This window comes from Cotesia glomerata, linkage group LG5 (genome assembly GCF_020080835.1).
Source record: "Cotesia glomerata isolate CgM1 linkage group LG5, MPM_Cglom_v2.3, whole genome shotgun sequence".
NCBI classification, from domain to species: domain Eukaryota; kingdom Metazoa; phylum Arthropoda; class Insecta; order Hymenoptera; family Braconidae; genus Cotesia; species Cotesia glomerata.
Window position 1 is genome coordinate 12,114,306 of NC_058162.1, and position 22,655 is coordinate 12,136,960.

Here is a 22,655-nt window from a genome sequence, read left to right on the forward strand (position 1 = left end):
AAAATTCCATGGCTGATTTCATTTGCGGTGTAGCAAAAAAAAGACCTTTGAAAATATCCTCAATGAGAAAATTACAATCCGCTTGATAATCGTTTATTAAAATATTTTTTACAGCTTCTAATTGATTTTTTTTTTTCCCCAGTGTACTTTAAATTATGGATGTCTTTTAATAATACAACTTTTCCAGTTTGTTTTATAATTAGATCTTTAATTGCCGTTTTATTGGCTTTTAAGTTTATCAGTTCCTTAACCTTTTCTTTAACTTCTGGAGTCATCCGTCGAGTTTGAGGCAAGTGTTCATACAATTGTTTTGTCGTAAGATGATTATGATGTAAGTCGATTCTCGATATGAACAACCGTTTTCCATCATCACTCACATTAACGTGAAATGTAGCTGGGCATTCCTTTTGGAAGGTACTTGACGATCTCTCTCCTCTTCCTGCTGGTTTAAAATTTCTTCCGCCATAAATGCAATTATATTTTAAAAAATAATACTTCAAATTTTTATCAATAGGTCTTTTTACACCGTTTTTTCGACACCGTTCGATGGTCGAAGAATCTCTTGTGTAAAAAATACAATTTGAATAATTTTGATATTCCTTTATTCTTTTTTGTAATTCTTCATGTGACTTGAAACTTTCATTCAATTTTAAATTCGCATTTTCTTCATTAGCATTTTCTCCAATAGCATTTTCTTTAATAGCATTTTCTTCAATAGCATTTTCATCACTATCTTCTTCAATTGTAGATTCTTCATTAATGTCATCTAAATTTAATAAATAAATAAAATTTTTTACTTTTATTATTTTATTATTGATCATAAATATTTTGATTATAAGTAGCAGACGTCTGTTATATGATAAATAAAATAATAAATACTTACCCATTTTCGTAGATAGAAATAAAAAGATGTTTAATTATAAATTAATTTATACAATTATTATTACAATTGATTTTTACTTATTTACAAAACTGACATTCATTTGAATTTGTTTATCGGCATTTTCATTCAGTTTAATTTTATAAAAAAACAAAATATTTGTATGTTTATGTGTATACTATATGAAATTTGTACACAATAACGTTTTTTAATTTTATTTTATTATTTATTTACATATTATTATTAAATAGTACTTAATCGTATTTTTTAGTTATAATTAATTTAAAAACTTACCTACTTTAATATAAAAATGCATTAACAATAGATAGTCTTCTTTATTTTTAATTAAAAATTTATTTTTTTTTTAAATTAATTTAAACTTAAACTGATTATTAATTTTTATATATACAATCTTCTTCCCTGTTGAAAAGCTCCAATAAGATCCCATCAAAAGCGACAAAAGCCACTTAGAAACTAATAAAATTTATGGGTTTCTAAGTGGCTTTTGTCGCTTTTGATGGGATCCTATTGGAAATTTTAAACAGGGTTAGTGGATGATATAATATAAGAACATACGTATTAAAAATATTTAAATTTATAAATGATCGCGCCACATATTTAATGAGATTAAAGTATTTACGAACGTGGGTGCATCCGGAAATGCGCTAGTTAAAAAAATAGCATGGCGCGAAAATTAGAAAACTCAAAAATGAGATTACGATAAATAATAATAATAATAGTAACAAAAATAATGATCATAATATTAATATTAATTATAAAAATTACTGTGATACTAAATTAATATTATTTCATTTTTGAATTTTAAACTCTCGCGCCCTGCCACTATTTATAGCTGGAGTATTTCCGAATGCATCCTTTCCTATTGCTCACGCATTTTGCAAGAGGAGCAATTTTACAAATCAGATAGTAACAGGTACCAGCTCCAATTCAAAACGAATTAAAAAAAGATAAGTAATAAATGTTTCTAAAAAAGTAGTAAATGTAAATAGCAGAATTAACATAAATTTAATTTTCAATTTCTTATTTATGAATAATTTATTTTTAATTAACGCGCTGTCGCTACGCATCGTATAATTGTCGCTTAAATCTTATTTCGGAATGTATACTCATTGGTAACCTTAAATTGAATTGTACCTTATATACTAAATAAATATTCTTTTTCGGATGACTAGCATCATTGTTAAAATACTATATGTTCACCCGAATATCGGACGAATAAACATATATTAATCGTCCGAATATCGGAAGAATAAAAAAAAATTAATCGTCCGAATTATCGGATGGCTAGACACTCCGTTATTTTTAAGACTGTAATTATAAGGAGACTAATATTTTATTTATTTTCTTTTAATTGAAACATCAAATTTATTTGAAATATTTTATTTGTATAGTTTTTAATATTCAAATTATTTCTCTGGTGATTTACCAAGTAAGAATTTTTCATCTTTAATTATGTTTATGCATAGTAATTTTTATTTGGATAAATTTCTATAATTATGTTTGTCTGAGCTTACAATTATTTATTTTATGTGAATTTTCTTCATAGTTTCGTATATTTTCTTTATTTTCTGAACATATTAATTGAAATTTTTAGTGAGAGATGTCCAAATTAAGAATTTTTTATTCTACCCGAATCATTGCCAACCGTTAAAAATCAATGACGACGACTGTATATACCGAATTTTATCACAGCTCATAATTATCTTTTATATTTTAAAATATTAAAAACGTTAATTTATTTAAAGAATTGAATTATTATCATGTATTCCAGCTGTAGGGCTATAAAAAGTGTCAAAAGAAAATTGCTATTTTTGCTTTTGATTTTAAATAAATATTTGTTAACAGTTAACAAATATTCATTAACCATTAATGAATATTTATTAACAGTTGATAAATCGTATTTAATAAATAATTTATAAACTGTTAATAAATATTTATTAAACCCTATGATGTTAACAAATCATTTATTAACAGTTTAAATATGAATTTTTTTGTTGACATTATAAATATAAAGGCATGAATTTACAGTAATTAATAGTTTATTTTAAATAATAGTTATTATTTAAAATAATTGCATACGTGTGCCTCAAAAAAATGTTTTGCTTTTGTCATTATTGAATCTAATTTACTAATCTGTTACGTTTTTATTATTATTAGTTTTGTTCTAAACTAAACGAATTCTGTTTACTAATAATAAAAATCTAATTTAAATAAATAAGCATAAAAACATTATACATTAAACATAAAAAACTAATTAAAGTTTACAAAATAACCAATGTTTGATAATCGGTCAACTACTGGAACATTCCGGTCAATTTACTGGATCAAGCCAGTCAACTACTGGTATTTTTATCTTACCTGCATTTAAATGTAAATTTATATGTAGTTTATTAATAATTGAAATAAATAATATCACATATCAAAAACTTAAACATTTAAAGTTTAAATAAACTTTGAATTATTTTTTTTTAACGTATAATAATTAAATTACGATCAATTGAAATGCCAAAAATCCTTAATCGGTCAACTACTGGTACATTTACCCTAGTAGAATAACAAAAAAAAAAAGATTGAAAACGAAGAAAAAATGCATGATATGGAAATCAAAGGATGTGACTATTTTTTTAGTAGATTTAATAGAAATCTAACTATTGCATTGGTCCTCATGACGGAACTTTTAAAAAATTTAGGTATATTCTGACTATACTCGTCAAGCTGAGTCAGAAAATGCATATGGTTCAAAACTTTATATATATATATATATATCGGATATAACGCGGATTGTCACGACGATAGCGTCGCCAATTTACAACGGATCTCAACCAAACTCAACATACTTATTCTACAGATAAATACCGAAGTCAAATTCGAAGATGAGCTTAATCTAATTTAGATATAGCTCGGTCAAGTAATTTAGAAATGCCAGGATTTCAAAATTTTGAAAATCATAAAAATTCATATTTCTTGACTTTCTTACTCGAATAACTTTTGAATGGTATAACTTATTGAAACTCTGTAAATTGCATCTGAAAGCTCTTTAACAGGCGAGACCATCTTTTTCTCGCTTTGCTCTCACGGAGTTCAACGGAACTATCTCTGTCGCACTCCCAACAGCAGAGCAATTGCAGTTTCGATTGGTTTCACGAAACGAATGAAATTTTTGAAAAAAACGCTTTGTGGTGAAATAGTTTATTAAATTATCTATTATCTCTAAAAACGTTTTTTCAAAATTTCCATTCGTTTCGCTAAGCCGATTGAAACTGCAATCACTGGTCTCGGCTGTTAAATAAGCTTCAATTTGAGTGCCATATCATATGTGTAGCCTCAAATTATGTCCTATTTCGTTATGCCCATTGTGAAATTTGCTATTGCACTGGTTTTAGTATTTTTCCGTCGATTTATATTTTTGTCAATTGCATAGAAGTTAAAAGCCCTAGTTTTGTATACAATCCTCGTTATATTTTTTTCTATTTATGATGAAATCTACTTCCATTTCGGCTGCCGAATGGTCTTTTTTTATTTTAATTAAGAAATAAATTAGTTATAAAAATTTTTTACAAAAATTTTTGTTCACAGCTTTTTTAATTTTTACATGCAAAATTCTCAATTTTTACATGCTTTTCTAAATTGTTTTGTTAAAAAAATCTTAAAAATTACTTTTAAAGATGGTTTTTGGAGAGAACTTTTAAAACATGATGGACCAACATATTGTCATAGGAGGTTCAGAAAGAAGTTTTTTTTTCCATCATACTGTAATGATCATATCCAAGTTTTGTTTTTATCCAGACAATTACTTTTTATCAGTATATTAAATAATTAAATGAGCCTGTCGAAAATGAGTAATTTCGTGAATCGACATGTTTTAAAAAAAACGCGTTCAAAGTATTCGGCTCCACCACTATTTGCGTGCTAACTTTTTAAGGCAGGTTTAAAAATATACGTATAATTTGGAAAACACGTATCCGATTGATATAAAATTCTAAATTTATGGGACATTTCACGCTAAATCGGATGGTTTGAAAAACTTTTTTTTAGATATTTTTTCAACTTTTTTGCCATTTTTTAGAATCCATCAAAAAACTTTTCCCGAGAAATTTTGAGATTTATAAGATTACCAGTTTTAAAGATTGAAAGAAAAATGAAAAAAGAAACGCTCTTTCTTAGTTTTTTCTGCTTATTTTTTTACTAACATTCCAATCAGAACTTTTTGTTTTATGTTTTCATTTTTTATGTAATTTTTAGAAAAAATCTAAATAACAAATAACCCTACAGGCCTTGAAACTTTCTGCTATATTCGCGTTCAAAACGTTCGAAAAATTTCCTACCACTGAGTTTTGAATTCTACGAGCTCGTAAATACACTTTTCATATATTTTCGAGCACTTCGAGCTCAAAAATCTACGAAAAAAAGTAACATTAGTTTAATGGGAAAAGAATAAATAAAATCTTAGTTGGAGTAAGTTTCTCTTTCACTTTTTATTTTTTCAAATTTACAAATAAATTTATCATTATTTATAAAATTTAATCAATTTGCTTACATAGATAAAAATGATTATTAAACAAGTACAGAAAATATTTTGTAATATATATTTGATTGACTATGAAAAAAATTCAAGTAAACGTGTACGCAATGATTGTTACTCTATAAGGTTGCCGATTATTGTTGACATCGATGGAGTGGGCATACACACACTATTAAAAAAAAAAAAAAAATATACATTTGTAGACGCTTGGAGAAATCGCGAGCTATGCGATCCCTTAGTACTGTAAGAGTTTTTATATCCCAAACCAATAAATTATAAATAATATCAAGTAAATATATTAATAAAGTTTAGAATTTTCAGAAAATAAAAAAAATAATTATACTAGATAATTTAAATGATACTAAACAGTATTTAACCATACATATCCAGTTTATGTTTTTATACTGAAAACCCATTTTCAAAATAAAGATTTTTATAAACTTAAAAAATCTACGGGTTTGAATTACTTTTTTTTTTTTTTTTTTTTTTTTTTTTAATTAAATTAATTTATAGAAATTTAACAATTTAATGACAAAATTTACACAGTTCAATTTTTAAAATCAGTTAAAAAGCTAAAACTTGCGATGGATTCGAACAATCTCCCACAGTCATCCTATGCATTGCCATTTCTGTGATTCCATGATAGTGTACGAACGCAGCTGCTATCACCAGCACATGAAAAATTTGATGACTTTGAAACTGAAATAATAAATTATATGTGATTAATAGTTTAAATAGATGCATTCTTAAAAATTTTTTTTTTAAATTTAATAAATTTTGAGAATCATTGGTGGAGTACAATATTGATCAATTTGGCATGGAACTTATATAAATATATGGTTCATTCAATGTTAAATCGACCAATTCAGTTGGAATCAACCCTTTTCAATTCGGATGAGTTTTTGTCATTTTTCAGGTTTTTTAAGCTTGTTATTATTATATCTTCAAAACTAATATAGCAACAGAAATAATTTTGAGTTTTTTTAACGGGGATGCTTGGGGTTATAGAAATAATATTTCGAAAAAAATGTTTGAAAAATAATAAATTTGTAGAATTTTGAAATTTGAAAAAAATTGTAGAAGTCGAAGTCTAGTATTAAATTCCTGACTAATTCTCTCTCTCTCTCTCTTCCTATACCTTTGTTGTTTTGCAAAATCATTGGAATATAATGATAAATTAACTTACCCAAATGTCAAATTTTCCGGGAAAGAATCGTTCTGGAACTCTTAACGCATAGAATAAAGCACCTAATATATACAAACATCCCATCAAAATGAGCCAACCAAGTGAAGCTTGGCTAATCGCTTTAAACCAGCCTTCTGCGATTGCATAATGTACAGCAGGAATTATCTATTAAAAATGAAAGTTTTGTGACTGAATTAATTATAAATATTACGATGTAGTAAATTTTTGATATATTTTTAGTAAGTATAATACATGTAAGTTGAAGTTAAAGTTGGTACTGTAGCTACAAATACCAATATTAGTCTACGAGTGTATGATACTTACTAAATTAATCCAACATTTCAATAATTGGCGCTTAAAAAATTCATTGCGAAATGCCTACAGAGAATAAATTTGCTTGAAGTAAAAAATTTTTTGAAATTTCATTGAAAATTTACAGCCATGACGATTTGAAACAAAGAAGATATCTATTGATACTTTAGGTCATATTCTTGTATAGAATTTCAGGCTCTTAACAAACGGCATAAACGTATCCAAAATTATATCTATGGCCGCATCTTTAAATTTAATATTGCAAAATATTCTCTATAGAAATTTCCCGGAACATTTCATGAGAATTTATAAAAATCCGTTTAATAAAAGAATAACTTACACCGCTAAGACCGAATCCCATAAAAACTCCAGCTCTTAAAGGTCTGTAATTAGGTTCACCAAATCTCTCCCATAAAGAGACAACTATACTAGTGATACCTAATACAACAACGACGGATAAATATATAAGCTTTGGTTGATAATCACAGTAAAAACCGTAATATAACCAGGGCACAAAGCTACCCATAATCAGCATAGCAATGCCACAATAATCAAGTTTTGAAAATAATTTGCCGACGCATTCACTGTGGCAGTGTACAGTATGGAAAGCAAACGACATGCCTAGACAGATTATTGCTCCTGCAAAAAATGTACCGAACACTATTTTTTCTTCTAAGTGGATCTCCATAGGTGGCCGTGTTAAGAAAAATATTGCTATCCCAATGAATGCCACACAACCTATGAAAAAAAAAAAAAAAAAAAAAAAAAAAAAAAATATAGTTGTAATTCAAAATGTAATTTTTATTATTTCATTAATATTACTCATACAATAAAAATCACATAAATACACTATTTGCATAAATGGGGGAAAAAACCATAAATTTTTTCAAAATTATAAAGTAGCTATGTCTTCGAAATTCAAATTTTATTGTAAAGAAAGTCTAAAATTAAATCATTCTAAAGCTTGGATCTTTTTGTTTTTTATTTTGTAAATACACTTCATAATTACCGAGTAAATGTGTCCAAATGTTTCCAGTCTCTGTGTGAATACGAAAGATACTTTTAAAACAAGCATAGAAAGACGGTAAAGGTGGACGATGACCAGCATGCAAAAAATCGTTATCTTGAAGCCACCGTGGTAGATTGCGGAAATGACATTGATTCCAAGATGCTTCCCAGACCTGTAACCAATACTTTCATTTCATTAGATATCGATAATACTTTGAAAATAAAGCATAAACAATATTTTCATATTGTTTATACTGTTCTAGTAATATTGTTTTTGTTCATGAAAAACGATTTATTTTATTAATAAAATTAATAGTTTAAAATTATGAACATACATACAATTTTCTAATCATATCCAAAAAATAAAATGATTTTGTGTAAAAATATACATAAGCTCAGTCAGACAAAACTATTCGTTGTCTTTACTTCTCATATTTTAATAATATAAGTAACACATTATAAATAGATAATTTAGTAGAAAGATGCGTTTGCCCTTAAATATAGATTAATATTTCTATATATATTTCGATTAAATTATAAATTATTGAAATATTCGAATACAGGAACAAACATACAGGAAGAAATAATTTTTCACTTTAGAATCAAAATTCTTGTTTTAACAAAATTTCTCCTTGCTTTGAGACAGTTTTAGTCTTCCTAAAAAATGTTCTTAGTTTAAGTGAACCTTTTTCTTTTTGGAAAATTGCTCAATGAAATTTAATATAAAAGATTGTATCTACCATGTATGTGATACATAACCAAATGAGATTTTTATACTATGTCTGCATATACCTTTATTTTATAATTATATTTAATATAAAAATAAGATTATATGCTTTGTAAAATACATTTAATTGTGATAGAAATAAAACCGATAACTAACTATATATGCAAGACGTTGACACCAAAATGACTCTAGATTTAAAATTTCAAACGGGATCTTCACTCAATTAATTTACCGTCAATCAAAAATAAACTGTTGGCATTGACGTAAGGACAAGAGCACTTGACAAGCGATATATGCGACATAATCTGAGAACATGTTAAGCTCATCCATTTGTTGATACTTTTAATTGTAATTTATTTTCTTGTGAATATATGTTTTGAGCTAATTTCACAACTTCTAATTGCTAAAAGCTTCTTATTGTACATCGTTGTCATAAAATTTACCATTTTTCCATGATAGAGCTAATCTTAAAATTTAGTCAATAAACAGCATTGATTTAAGAAATCAAATTTACAAAAAAAAAAAAAAACTGTGATAAGCATAAATTACAATAACTTCAAGTACAGTAAAAATTAAAAAATATTAATGACTGAAACATACTTTGCGCACGAATTCTTCAGCTTGTTCTGCAGCGTTATGAGCCAAGGCACCTAAATCAATTTCATCACTAAGAACGCCTGCTTTCAAAACTTCAGTCATCTGAAACAGAATTATAACCACTATATATTCGTCTTGCATGTATTTATTTGTGTTTTAGTGTTCGTGATTCTTAAAATTATTATCATACCTCACAGTCAAGAAGATGATCATCTTCAGGCGTTGAAGGTAGTGGGCATCCAACACCGTCCTCTTCTTCAGCCAAGCAACTAGCATCATCATCCTCAAGTAATTCTTTAACCTCATGTAAACCTGGTATATCATGGCTCAGTGATCCTCGATCGCTCCATGGAATACGATGACGGAAAACTGATGGCGATTCTTTCGCAGTTTCACCACTCGATGTATCACTACCTGGTTTATCTTCAAATATTTCGTCGTTGTCGGTAATCATGATTGATATTTTTAGTCTTGAAGTTCTTAAATTGAATAGATTAATAATGGATCATTATTAAGGGGGTATTCTAGTGTAGAATTTCAAAAAAATCGATTTTTTTTTTTTTATATTTTCAAAGTTTAACTATTTAAGAATATGTCTACGAGAGGATTTTTGAAAATTTAAATTATTTTCGGAGCTATAGACATTTTACTGACCCGGCCTCCAAACTGGTTCGGTTAGGTATAGTCGAACAAAAGACATTAGGGATTCTCCGTCTACCTGAATCTATATTTCTCAGTTAAACCTTTTGTCATTTATATATATGTATATAAAATATATATATATATATATATATATATATATATGTGTGTGTGTGTGTGTGTATGTATTTAGTGTAATATAATAACCCGTTGATTTGGACTTTCGCGCCGAAACATATTCATTCTGGACCTAAGATAATTGAAATAGCAACATTTCTCGCTGTTTGCATTTTTAATGAAGGTTTCATTCCAATTTTAAAAATGATGACCCTTATGGGAATGAAAATTGGGCCGGAAGCTCATTCATTTGCTGTGAGACGAGACAACGCCCGGATTGAACGCTCCGAAATACGTAAATCCAACGCTTCAAAGGAGGCCAGAACTGCTTGATTGGAAGAGAGAAACGCAGAAAATAGTTTTTTTGAAGTAGAAGAAGGTCTGATGTATGAAGCAGGAATGGCAGATTGAATAAAAGTAAGTATAATGGTAAAAAAAATCGTCTTTTTTTCAAACAGTCGCCATTTTGTCAAAAAATTTTTTTTTCACTCATCGCTAGTTCTGATTCTTGCGACACCATTGCAGATTAATAATCTTTTTTATTTTTTCATTTCAGATGACTAGGAGGGTTGAAATCATGTCAAAACTCATCTGCCAATTTTTTGACGCCCCCCACTTCATCGGCTGCCAGTTTTTTAAATTTTTGACTTTTTTTTTTTTAATTTTTTTTCTGTACTCTTGAAACATTAATAAATAACTGATAAAAAATGGATAGTAAAAATATTGATTGCTTTTTTTTTACGACACTTTAAAAATGACCTAAAATTCATGTCTCTACACTAGAATACCCCCTTAAATCTAAAAGATTATGCAGAGTTTACATTTTATTGAGTATAGCTCAAATAAAAAATGTAAATAAGAAATAAAATAAATAAAAACTCAAAGTTCCTCTTAAAAAAAAAATCTACCCTCTTGTACAGAGCTTTTTCCACGTTTTAATAATTGTTTTAATTTAAATAATTACTCTGTTCATAACAGGCTTAAATTTGTTCTATCTTTTTTTATTTCTCTAAAAATGTTCCTCAGAGTTTTTGTTAAAATATTTTATCCTACCGAAAAAAATTCACTAGTATTTCAAGGGTAAGATTCTTTCATTTAACTTCCCGCTATGTAAATTATAAATTTTCAATTTTTGGTTAATTATTGATTAAAGACTTCAACATTCAAAAATATTAGTCAACACTTATATTTGATAAGATTTTAAAGTAAATCTATCGAGTAGTTTTGATTAGAATGGAAGATAGATTTCTCAAGTTTTATCACGATATTTTATGACAAGAGGGCTGCAATTTTTTAAACTTTGTTTTACAAGAAAACTTATGAAATAGAATTTGTTGATTAATTGACCAATTTTGCGTACCCTCGAACATGTCATAGGTATTTATTTAAAAAGTATGTACCAAATTTTGTTAAGACTAAGGTCCATTGAAAATTACGGATACTAGATAAAATATTTGTAGAATAATATTTCTTCATCAAAATGTTTTGAGTGTGTATTTGTAACTAGACGCGTTTTTATCTTAGAAAAAAAATTTATATTATTGTTCAATAAATAAGATTTTAAACTTAATACAATTTCTTTTTTTCAAAATAAATTTTTGGTATTCTTTCATCAAGCAATTAATAAATTTAATTTTAAATAATACGTTAATATAACATTAATTAAAGTTGATTATTTAATTATTGTTAATAATAGTTATAATTAATACGTTATATTTATTATTATCAATATACAGCTCTTAAATAAAAATTCTTTTATCAGATGATTAATGTATTTAAAATCGAGCAATCAATAACATAAAAGAATATATTACTTTGTTTATAGATAACCTTGTGACGCCGGTTTATTATACGATTAAAGTTGGAATCATATGTTAATTAAAAAAAAAAAAAATTATCATTTATTAAGTAATTGAGAAAAAAAAAATTAGCTCAAGATTAACAGTATCAACTACATTGTAAATCGAAGTTTTTAAAAAAAATTTATGCATTTTCGAGCTCCAAACTATCAAAGTATTTCAAAGAAAAAATTAAAATGAAGTTAAATTACTTTACCAGCTAAGTTATTGATGAAGAACAGATTATTGGATGTTTCGCAAAATAGAAGAGCTTACATCATGAATGAACTTGAAAAAAATTATGAAAAGAACAGGATTTTCAAAACTGTGAACAACTTCGTAAACCAGCAAAATTACTTCGAGTAATATAGCTTCGAGCTGTATTTTACTATGAATTTTTTAAATTTAGGTAGTGTTAGATAAATAAATTAAAAGAAAAATTTCTTTTGTTGTGATATTTTTTGAATAAATTGGTCGATTTTAACTCAGTTTGAAACAATCTTGTCCAATTTTTTAAGAAAACATGATACGCATTAACGATGTTATAGAAATTGATTTGAAGTAAAATTAAAGTTATATCGAAAAAACATATTTTTAAAAGTTTGTTGACATGATGTACCTTGAATTTGCGGAATTAGACTCTCTTCTTTAATTTTTTTTTTATAAACATATATTTTCGATAATTTCATTTTTAACATTTCTCGAAATCGACAGGGTCTATTCAGTTTAAATTTCCAAGAAATATTATCTTAATTATATCCTTTTAAATAGTACGAACAGCTTTCCAATTAGTTATTCCGTTTACAAGTTATGAAGTCTACGCACACATGGACACATAGACATTATTCTGAAAATCAGTCAAAATAACTACCTAACGTTTCAACACATCGAATCTGATAAAAACTTTGATTTTTTTAAATCAGGCTGGTACTAATGACTTTCCGAATTTTGAAAATCTTCCATTTTCTTAGTAGGAAGTTGAAAATAGAAAAATAAGTCGGATTATTCCGAGATACGTGGCATTAACGGTAAAAAAAAACTATTATAAAAAAAAATAAACAACCTATAAACTTGAAAATGATCAGCTGAGATTCATGATTCATGGCTTTTCATGAATGTTATTAAATGTTATCGCTTTTGTTTTTTTTTTAATCTGATAAATACGTTTGGAGGAAAGAAAATTGAATACAATAACAAGGTTTCATATTATTAATTTTCGAATAAATTCTGAGTTTTTTAAAATAACCGAGCCGTTTTTCAAAATATTCGTACTTTTATTCTTTTGAGTGAAAAAATCTGAAACAAGTTTTAAGATCATTTTTAGTAGAGCAAAAAAAAGTACAATTTTAAATGAATTCAAAATCAACAAACTAGACATCCGATATTATTTTACGATTTTTTTCAATAGATAAGTTCTTAAAACAATTCAACTTATAGAATTTAAAATTAAAAACATAAAAAACAACAAATACAATTTCCTAGTACAAGTGTGCTGAAAAAAAAAAAAAAAAAAAAAAAAAAAAAAAAAAATTGTGAGCAAAGATCTGCTGACTAAATATTACAACTTTAAAATAAATGAAGAGATCAAGTTTAAAAGTGCACGATTTGACGTGGAATGCCTGTCTATGTAAATATGTTGATAAACAAGTATTGTAAAAAAAGCTTATAGACGAAAATAAAGGGAAATTATAATGAACATTAATAAATCCAACAAAACTTACTAGTTAGAAGTTGGACATGACATTATATAATTAAATTATGTCCAGAAATATTACAAATAATCATCTGATTTTTCCAAACAATGCTTTCAAAAAATTTCTTCCTTGACTGTCACGACTATAAAAACTATTGTCCGATTTTTAATCAAGAAGAAAGCTCGTTCTATTAACTGTCTATTTTGTACCGAAATATTTAACACGATTGAAACTCATCAAAAACAGCTGACAGTTATTCTTTCTGCCATCACTTCAACTCGTCAATTCAACTAATCGAGTTAACTGCGTTATACATTTTTCTAATTTATATAGTGTATGTACTCGAGGCCATTAACATCTGAAATGGACTATATGAACTTAGTAGGAAAAATATAAAAATGGCATCAAGTTGAAAATACCCTCATTTGTTGAATTATATTGGATAAGAAGATAAGGGAACGTGGGTTTGCAACTAATATACCAGCTATTCATGAACAATAGATATTGAGCGTGTTCAGCCGAACTAAGTCCTGAGTAAACTTAGTAAGATGTATAGTATAGTAGATAGATACAGTCGGCGACAAGTATTTCTCCCGTGCACAGTAACAAACGTGCACAAAATATCTCTGTAAATAGCTCCATGTCAGCTAGTAATCGATATTGAATAAGTTAAGAATCCTGTAAGAATCTTGTTATTGTTTATTTTAAAAATAAATTTTTATTTAAACATTAGATTAAAGTTGTTGACTTTCTGTTATAAAAATGGCACTATTTGAAGATTACCTAGATATAGAAGCGTTGGAAGATGTAAGGGTTATATTATATAAAATCAAACGGATAATTATAACAGAAATATTTTTTCATTTTTCTGGTGTAAGAAAATAAACTCAAAATATTTATTGTTTTTATTTTTAGGAAATATCACAAGTTTATGTTTGTGGTATATGTGAGGAGATTTGTAACAGTTACTTAGATCATAATTGTTTAAAAAAATATAAAAATCATCATATCGATGAGAATCATTATTGCTATCCTTTACTAGGTTAGTAACTTATAAATTTTTTAGATTATTAAATAAATAAATAGTACAGCAACTAACAGAATTCATCGTTTTGATGTATTTAATTTAAAGAGGATGGTGTTACAATAATTCGACGTGCTTTATTGGAAAATGGACGTGAGGAACTTATTACGGAGAAAATTTATTCAGTAAGTAAAGAAAACAACAAAACCTCTGGCAATGTAAGTATTTTAAAACTAATTTAAGTATGATGTTTCAGTATTAGACTTGCATAATTATTCCTATTAACAATATTAATTTTAGTTTCAAATTCCTAATTCTAAAAATAAGAAGGTAAAAACAAAAGCGCAATTTTCTGTATCGCCAAATAAACGATTAAATGATACTGAAGTCGAGTTGTTAATAAATGAGGTGCAAAAAAGAGTCCCTCTGTGGAACCATCATGTTCCCCTCAAAGAAAGAAACCGAGAAGCTGTTTCAAATTTGTGGAAAAAGGTTTCAATGGCATTGAAAGGTTAAAAAATTTAATTTACCTTACGCTCTGTAAACTAATTTTGACAGGTAAGCTAGATGCTGAAGAATGTAAAAAAAAATTTTAATACATTCGGGATACTCATCGTAAAATAATACAATATGAAAACAAACCAAGTGGTTCATCAAGGGTCGATTCTAGTGATGAATGGAAATATTACAGATGTTGTGAATTCCTACGAGATACTTGCTTAATTCGCCCGTATGTATGATCATAAATTTTAAATTACATGATACTATGTCGATAGATTCTTTTAATTACAAATAAATATAAATTAAATACTAAATCGTAATTTTCAATTACAGAACTAGAACAAACGTAGATGAACATGCTACCGCTGGTTTTAATAACGACGGAAGCTTTAATAATGATTCATCAAATGCTGTGGACAACAGTTTTGACGAAAGTACTGACCAGGATAATAGTAAATATATTTTTTTCGAAATTACAAGTCACTAAGAAAATATTAAACTAAATTTCCTAAATTTTTTAGAATCTGCCAATACAAAAGGAAAAAAACGTCAGGAAATTACGGGTTCTGTAAATGCAATCAACCGTATCGCTGATATTATTAGTAAAGATAAAACATCAGTCGCTCTACCGGAACCGCCAAAATTGGATCAAGTTGGTGGATTTTTGATCGGTATCGGCTATCAGTTACGACAGCTACCAGATGATGTCCAAGTGCAAACCATTATTGAAATTTTACAGTTGATTCGAGAAAAAAATAACCTATACGTACAAAATTAGTAAAACAAATAATTTACATAAGTATAAGCGTTAAAATATTAAAAAAGTATTTTATTGATATTAAGCATTACATTTTTATAAAAGTATGATATTAAAAATATATTTATCTATTAGTAATTGTTTTTTTCATCTATTTTTTGGCTGAATCCTTCTTTAATTTTGAAAAATAATAATAATTACAAATTTTGCATTCACAATATATTTACAATTTAAATACAAGGCGATTTTAATAGATTTTTGACGGTATTAAAAAAATTATTACAATTTAAACTTTACGATTATATTGCCAGGGAACAGCTCCTTCGGCATTAAAGTATTCACAAAATTCATCTTGAACAGCTACTGCAGATCTGCTACTGAAATTATTGCCATAAGCTGTTGTGTCTTTGAGAGCAGAATCGTTAACTTCATGCCTCAAATCTCTAGAAATTATACCATCAGGGCGTTCTTGATCAATTACTAAGTTAGGTGGAATGTAAACATCATCTTTGTCATGCTTGCGAAGCCAATTATGCAAACATATGATTGCTTGAATCATATCGATTGTATTCTCAACTGTAGCATCAATTGGTTTTTTTAGAATTCTCCATAAACTCACTATGATCCCGAATGAATTTTCAATAGTTCTGCGTGCTCGACTGAGACGATAATTATATATACTTTTTTCTTTATTCAAACCACTTCTACCAGGATATGGTCGAAGTAAATAGTTTGTCAATTGAAACGCCTCGTCTCCCACAAGAACATATGGTTGAGGTATTCCATCTACAGTTAGTAAGTCTGCTTTTGGTATGTTCATGTCACTATTCTCAAACTTCTGACCCATTGCTGAGCTCCGGAAAATCCCTCCATCACTTCTTCTACCGTAAGCACCAATGTCAACGAGAGTAAACAAATAATTAGCATCACAAACTGCCATCAATACAATGCTGTGACTATTTTTATAATTGTAATATGAAGAACCTGCATTATCAGGACACTGCAATAATAATAATAATAATAATTATTATAATAATAATAGTTCAACATAATTCAGATATATACATCAAACTAATTCATTTATATGAAATCAAATATACCTGTATGTGTATATGTTTCCCATCGATAGCTCCAATGCAATGTGGAAATTGCCATTGCTTTTCGAATTCATCAGCAATTTTCAGCCAATGAGATTCAGTCAAAGGATACGGTAATACTTTTTCTTTAAGACAACTCCATAGAGCTTGACAAGTTTCGACAATTATATTTGCTGTTGTTGTTAACCCAACTAAATACTGTTACGACATCGTTGACATTGAGTCACCAGTTGCTAGAAATCTAGAAATTAATTGTTATTATGGTACAATTATAACTACGCAAAATAAATTATCAACTATCTTGAAAAATTCTTACCGCAAAGTCATAGCTAGTCGTGCTGGAGCTGAAATAGGCTCTCTTACAACTTTTTGTTTTGATATTTTCGGGCCAACTAAACATAGAAGCTCTTCAAATTGGACTGCTGTCATTCGGATGTAATTTTCAATCTTTTCAGAATACGAAGAAAGAGTTGGGAATATGGCCTCAAAAAATCCATAATCTCGCCGTAATTTGAATAAAGGATGAATCCAAAATTTTTTTTGTGTATATTTTTTTCTACAATTTTGTATAACTAGTTCATTGCATAATAAAGCACTAATAATCCTTTTGCGCCTAATTTTTTTTTTTTATTTCTGCTTCACGGATTATTTTTTGACACTGATAAATCCACAATTGATAATCATATTCACCTGCCATTGAAATTTTGATAAGTTACTTAAATTTGATGTAATTATTTCATTAATGTTTAACATTTATTGTTGTCATAAGTTATTTGTTTACAATTACCATGTGTTATTATAAAAATTAGGTTAAGGACTAGCTTCGAGGTATACCTCGAGATATCGACTTTCGATATTTATACATTTTTTTGCCGCTGATTTTTTTAATTTGACGCTGGCGTTTGACGCTGCACGTGTTTTTATTCATTTCAGCTAGGTGGAGCTATAGTTTGACGCTGAAAGCTAGCGTCAAGCGTCATCATGAGGTTACAACTTAAGCCAAGCATTTGTTAAAAAAAAATATATGGTCATGAGTTTACATGAAAACTGTTATATTACATGCGTATTATACATCCAAGCCTACATAACACAAATGACAATTTTTTTTCGTTTATTTAGCGAGCAATAACATATATATATAGCTATTTATTATTGTGTATGCTGATACAAAAAATATATATAATAAAAAAAACTATCCATCAAAATGTCAATTTTCTTCTTGCAATGGATTAAAATACTTCATAAATAAAACATAAAAAATGTGCTAGTTGTCGAAAATTTTACGTTATATGTGATGGCTTGATTTTCTGTGTTTATTGAAAAAAAATTGACAATTGAAATTTTTAATCTGATAAAAATATTTACAATGATTTCTAGTATACACGAATATGTGCATTATAAATAAACAAATAATTTTGTATGATATTAAACATATTTAAATAATTAAATTTTTTATTGTTTTCCGATTGAGATAATTGGTTTTACATTGTGATTGTTCGAATCTCCATGTATTTGTTTATATTATTTGTCTGTTTTATAAGTTACTAAAATAATCATTTATTGAAATTGTAAAACTGTTATAGAGCGTAGGGTAAATTTTAACTGATAAATAAAAATTAGTATTTAATTATCACAAAGTATGTAAATGTGTAATAAGTTATCTAAATAAGTGATTGATAAGTAGCGTAATAGTATCAGCAGTTTTACAAAACTTCAAAATTAATAATTTTATCATATAATTAGATTATGTATTAAAAAAAGCTTTTCGGTGCGCTTTTATAAACATGAAACAACACCCTCAAGTGACTGAAAAGATGATGAAAAAAACGTTGGAAGTTATTATTTACTTGATATTTTTTATTCCATGCATCGAAAGTAGTAAGTAATCAAGTAAAAAATTTCTCTGCTATATTAGGATACTAAAATAAACAGATATCTGACCATTTTTGAGTTATATTAAATAAATAGTTTGAAATTAAGTAAATATTTTTAAACAACTGCATTGTTAATTTTCGAAGATTTCCAAAGGTGACATTTTTTTTTACTTTCTTTACAACAATTTAATTGATTAAAAATATCTTCATAATTATCAGATGTCTGTTAAACTCGATACGATATTAAATTTCACGTTTTTAAGCTATATTATGCATCTTCACAGAATAATAAATTGTGTAAGCAAATTTGAAAAGTGCTTGATGCTATGAGTCATCCTTGAACCTTGTTGCTACTTTCGAGTTAACAGCGCGTTAGTATACGATTTTATAAATTTATATACTTATAAATTACAATACATTTTTGGGCTTTTCAAGAGCTTATTTAAAAACTTAACTCATTTTGTGACATTTTACCCAAGTTGTTGAGAATCATTCCACACAAAAATGTCTGATTAGTAAAATCAACTCATTTAAAATTTACTTGAAATTTGTGACAATTTTTATAAAAGGTTAGTAGCTTTGTCAGTAGCTGTCAATATTTAACTCAATAATATTTATGTATATATTATTAATTTTTTTATAATTTTTAATCGATGGCAGTGCCTTGTCTGTGTATTTCGAAGAATATACAAATGGAAGTATGACACTAAAGTTGATAAACAGTTTTTAGGGATTTTTATTTTAACAAATAAATTATTATAAAAAATTTTAAAGGGAAACTCTACTAAGTGTAAATTTTAAAACCTACGAATCGAATTTTATAAAAATATTATAGTAAATTGTCAAGTTTCGAGTGAATTTAGAATCGTATAGAATTTGATTTTTTTAAGTTTGAAAAACTCATTATCAATTATGATAGCACATTTCCTATTTCTTTAATACATTTCTTTTTCTCTGAAAAAAATCAAAACATATTTAGAATGATTTCTTTTCACTAGTATTTATATTAATAGTTTGAATTCGAATATAGCGAGATTTTCAGAATGGCCCACAGGGTTAATAGTTTTACAAAATTTTTTCTTGAAAAGTTTTTTTGATTACATAAAGTATTATATACCATTTATAAACATATATATGGGTCATTCTCAGTTAAGACGTAAATCGCTTATTGATAAAACGCGGCACAATAAAAAATTTGAAAATTTAATTAAATTTTATAATGTTTCGATCAAAACAATCATTCTAAACGTGTCTGCAAGGCGGTCAGTCAATCAATTTATTAATTTTATCTTGTTTTATAAGAAACCAGGGGAGATACTCAATCCAGGGGAGAGACTTGATAAACAGTATGTAAAAAAAACATAATCGCGTTTTTTCAATGAACTATATTGTGAATATATTTATACGTTAAATTAAGTAACAATATGCAACCTTTAAACAATAAAAAAACAGTAAAAAAAATTCTAGTTTGAAGTTTTTATATCTCCCCTGGATATCGTGTCTTTCCCCTGGCCTTTACAAGACAGGGGAGATATAAACAGGGGAAATACTTTTTAGTAACAAAAACAGAAGTAATTACAAATGTATTTATTGTACGCGACTAATCAAGAAAACTTAGAATCTATACACAACAAGAAGTAAATATACAGATGAATTAAAATTTTTAGATAAATATTTTTAAAGTAAAACTTAACAGGGGAGAGACTCCATTCACTGGTTCTCAACTGTATCCACAGAGTGTCAGTAATGAAATAAATAACAAAATGACTGCGCACCTAGTTCGACTGGCACTGACTACAAAGTATAAACTCAACGACGTTTGTTTAAGGTCTTCAATTCCCGCGACTCGGTAAACAAATGCCGATTTTACAGGAAAATAACCATGACAGGGGACGAGACGTAAAATGTGGGGGACAAACTTAAACGTAATTTTTTTTAAGAAAAAAAAAATATCATGCAATTTTACTCGCTTGATTACGAGAATTTATTTTTTTGAAATATATAATTTAAATAATCTATTTGATTTCTAAGCACTTTAAATTACTAATACATAAACAGAATCAGCCCGGGGACAAGCCAGGGGAGAGATGTTTTCGGACTTGGAGATAAAATTGTGACTAAATTAAATAAAATTAAGAAATGAATTTGAGTGACCACTTACATGAGCACGAGTTTTAAGAGATAATTACATTTTTTTTAATAAATTTTTTTAAAAAAGATGATTTTTCACCATGGACGTCGAATTTACGTCTTAACTAAGAATGACTCATATATAGGGTGCTTTTTTTTTTTCAACTATTTTTTTTTTTTTTCAGTTCCATCGTGAAATTTTGTTGCAAGTACCCAAAAAAAATACCCTAAAAGTTTAGGCCCTTAATATTAATATTAAGACCTCGACCCAGGCGTTTGAAAATTTTCCCTTTAAAAAACACAGAAATTTTGATTTTTTTATGTTTAAATTTCTATAGCTCAGTGGCATTTCATAGCATTGCTTCGACCGTGGACGGGTTTTTTTCAGAATTGAATGCTCTACAAAAGTGTCCATAGCGGCCAAGCTAAATTCGCGTTTTTTTGCATTTATCTCGTGAATGACAAGAGCTACAGAAAAAATGTGAATGACAAACTTGAAGATCATTCAATTTCCTACAAAAAAGGTCCTGAGCACCAAGTCGCTAAAATCAAAATTTTCAGAGATATTTAATGATATTTTCAACAGATATTTTTTATAATTTGACGCAATTTTCGATAAACATTTGAAATTACTAAAAATTCATCATTGAATATCTCTGAAAATTTTGATTTTAGCGACTTTGTGCTTAGCACCTTTTTTGTAGGAAATTGAATGCTCTACAAGTTTGGCATTCTCATTTTTTCTGTAGCTCTTGTCATTCACGAGATAAATGCGAAAAAACGCGAATTTCATGGAAAAATCAAGTTTAGAGGCCTGTACTACCTCGCCGGTTCGAGTTACGGATTTAAAAGTCAAGAAAAGTGGTCAAACTTAGTTACGATAAATATATATATATATATATATATATAGATATATAGTGCGCGTCATTGATTCGTACTGGTTAAAAATTTTATGGTAAAATAGAAAAATCAAAATTTCGACATCTGTAAATAAAGAAATCAATAAAAGGAAAATCTTTATAAGCATCAATTTAAACAAAATTGAAAAAAAAATGCACTGAAAATAAATAACTCAAAATATCAATCACAATTAAAATAGAAATTAAAAATATCAGTAATTAAAATAATTACACTTTACAAAATAAATAATAGCAAGTTTATAATATTAAAAAAAAAAAAGACAACAATATAATTGGATAATTGTAAAAATTATCGAATATAAATATAGACATTGAATAAAATAAAATAAACTGAATTCAGACAACTCAGTAAAAAGACATTTGAATATTTATATTTATAAAAATATTGACAGTTATTAATATGCGAATTCTTAAACAATAGACATCTATAAATATAGACTAGCCAATTTAGAAACCCGTAATTTTAGACATCTGTAAATTTTGATTTATATAAATTCATAAATTAAAATAAAAATACAATTAAATATCTGATTGCTTGCAATTTATGAGGTAATAAAAAATTGAAACAAAACTTCTATAATGCTTGAGAGCCCTCGACTGCAACCCTTGGATGCTTACGGAGTCGGTTCTCCAGAAGGTTGCGGATCAGGCAGCGGCGAAATTCTCTGCGCTCCAAAAAATAACCTAGACAATTTTTAAAAAACGAGTGTCGTGTTTATCAGAGTTAGCTACTCATAATGGTTTACGGAGTCGGTTCTCCAGGAGGTCTCGGATTAGACAACGGCGAGATTCCCTGCGCTCCAAAAAATAA

General features: G+C 27.4%; 4 protein-coding genes across 7 annotated transcripts in view; 2 read left to right on the forward strand and 2 right to left on the reverse strand.

Moving 5' to 3' along the window:
- Window positions 1–5,546: 5,546 nt before the first annotated feature.
- LOC123264727 (adiponectin receptor protein) lies at window positions 5,547–13,852 on the reverse strand. Of its 3 annotated transcripts, none has more exons than XM_044728160.1 (7): window positions 13,569–13,852; window positions 9,444–9,732; window positions 9,257–9,355; window positions 7,931–8,114; window positions 7,262–7,659; window positions 6,610–6,774; window positions 5,547–6,122 (listed from the first exon to the last, which is right to left on the reverse strand). In XM_044728160.1, exons 2-7 carry the CDS (start codon window positions 9,705–9,707, stop codon window positions 5,988–5,990), a joined length of 1,245 nt encoding a protein of 414 aa, XP_044584095.1. In that variant the 5' UTR covers window positions 9,708–9,732; window positions 13,569–13,852; the 3' UTR covers window positions 5,547–5,987. The 3 variants fall into 3 exon arrangements, with proteins under 3 accessions (XP_044584095.1, XP_044584097.1, XP_044584096.1); XM_044728162.1 differs by having other exon boundaries at window positions 7,931–8,102; window positions 13,569–13,850; XM_044728161.1 differs by lacking the exon at window positions 13,569–13,852 and adding an exon at window positions 12,065–12,083.
- Window positions 13,853–14,041: 189 nt separating this feature from the next.
- Window positions 14,042–15,862, forward strand: LOC123264728. The gene is made up of 7 exons (XM_044728163.1): window positions 14,042–14,348; window positions 14,457–14,583; window positions 14,674–14,783; window positions 14,866–15,076; window positions 15,124–15,295; window positions 15,400–15,518; window positions 15,588–15,862. The coding sequence occupies exons 1-5, from the start codon at window positions 14,304–14,306 to the stop codon at window positions 15,159–15,161; spliced, it is 531 nt and encodes a 176-aa protein (XP_044584098.1). The 5' UTR covers window positions 14,042–14,303; the 3' UTR covers window positions 15,162–15,295; window positions 15,400–15,518; window positions 15,588–15,862.
- A 174-nt stretch (window positions 15,863–16,036) lies between these two features.
- LOC123264735 lies at window positions 16,037–17,933 on the reverse strand. Of its 2 annotated transcripts, XR_006509412.1 has the most exons (4): window positions 17,708–17,932; window positions 17,237–17,610; window positions 16,924–17,161; window positions 16,791–16,823 (listed from the first exon to the last, which is right to left on the reverse strand). XR_006509412.1 is itself a non-coding variant. In XM_044728179.1 (3 exons), the coding sequence occupies exon 3, from the start codon at window positions 16,761–16,763 to the stop codon at window positions 16,110–16,112; it is 654 nt and encodes a 217-aa protein (XP_044584114.1). In that variant the 5' UTR covers window positions 16,764–16,823; window positions 16,924–17,161; window positions 17,237–17,933; the 3' UTR covers window positions 16,037–16,109. The 2 variants fall into 2 exon arrangements, 1 of the variants encoding a protein (XP_044584114.1); XM_044728179.1 differs by having other exon boundaries at window positions 16,037–16,823; window positions 17,237–17,933.
- A 448-nt stretch (window positions 17,934–18,381) lies between these two features.
- LOC123264729 (disintegrin and metalloproteinase domain-containing protein 10) overlaps window positions 18,382–22,655 on the forward strand; it is a 259,035-nt gene continuing 254,761 nt past the window's right edge. The window contains exon 1 of the mRNA XM_044728164.1: window positions 18,382–18,798. Coding sequence (XP_044584099.1) covers window positions 18,705–18,798 — 94 coding nt within the window. The 5' untranslated portion in view covers window positions 18,382–18,704. The remainder of the gene's footprint in view (window positions 18,799–22,655) is intronic.

Coding starts and splice junctions, on each gene's coding strand:
- LOC123264728 (XM_044728163.1), top strand. CDS start 14,304: ATGGCACTATTTGAAGATTACCTAGATATAGAAGCGTTGGAAGAT. Junction 14,349..14,456: donor ATATAGAAGCGTTGGAAGAT/GTAAGGGTTATA, acceptor TTTTATTTTTAG/GAAATATCACAAGTTTATGT. Junction 14,784..14,865: donor ACAACAAAACCTCTGGCAAT/GTAAGTATTTTA, acceptor TATTAATTTTAG/TTTCAAATTCCTAATTCTAA.
- LOC123264727 (XM_044728160.1), bottom strand. CDS start 9,707: ATGATTACCGACAACGACGAAATATTTGAAGATAAACCAGGTAGTGAT. Junction 6,775..7,261: donor TGGGATTCGGTCTTAGCGGT/GTAAGTTATTCT, acceptor CATTTTTAATAG/ATAATTCCTGCTGTACATTA. Junction 6,123..6,609: donor CCGGAAAATTTGACATTTGG/GTAAGTTAATTT, acceptor TTATTATTTCAG/TTTCAAAGTCATCAAATTTT.
- LOC123264735 (XM_044728179.1), bottom strand. CDS start 16,763: ATGGCAGTTTGTGATGCTAATTATTTGTTTACTCTCGTTGACATTGGT.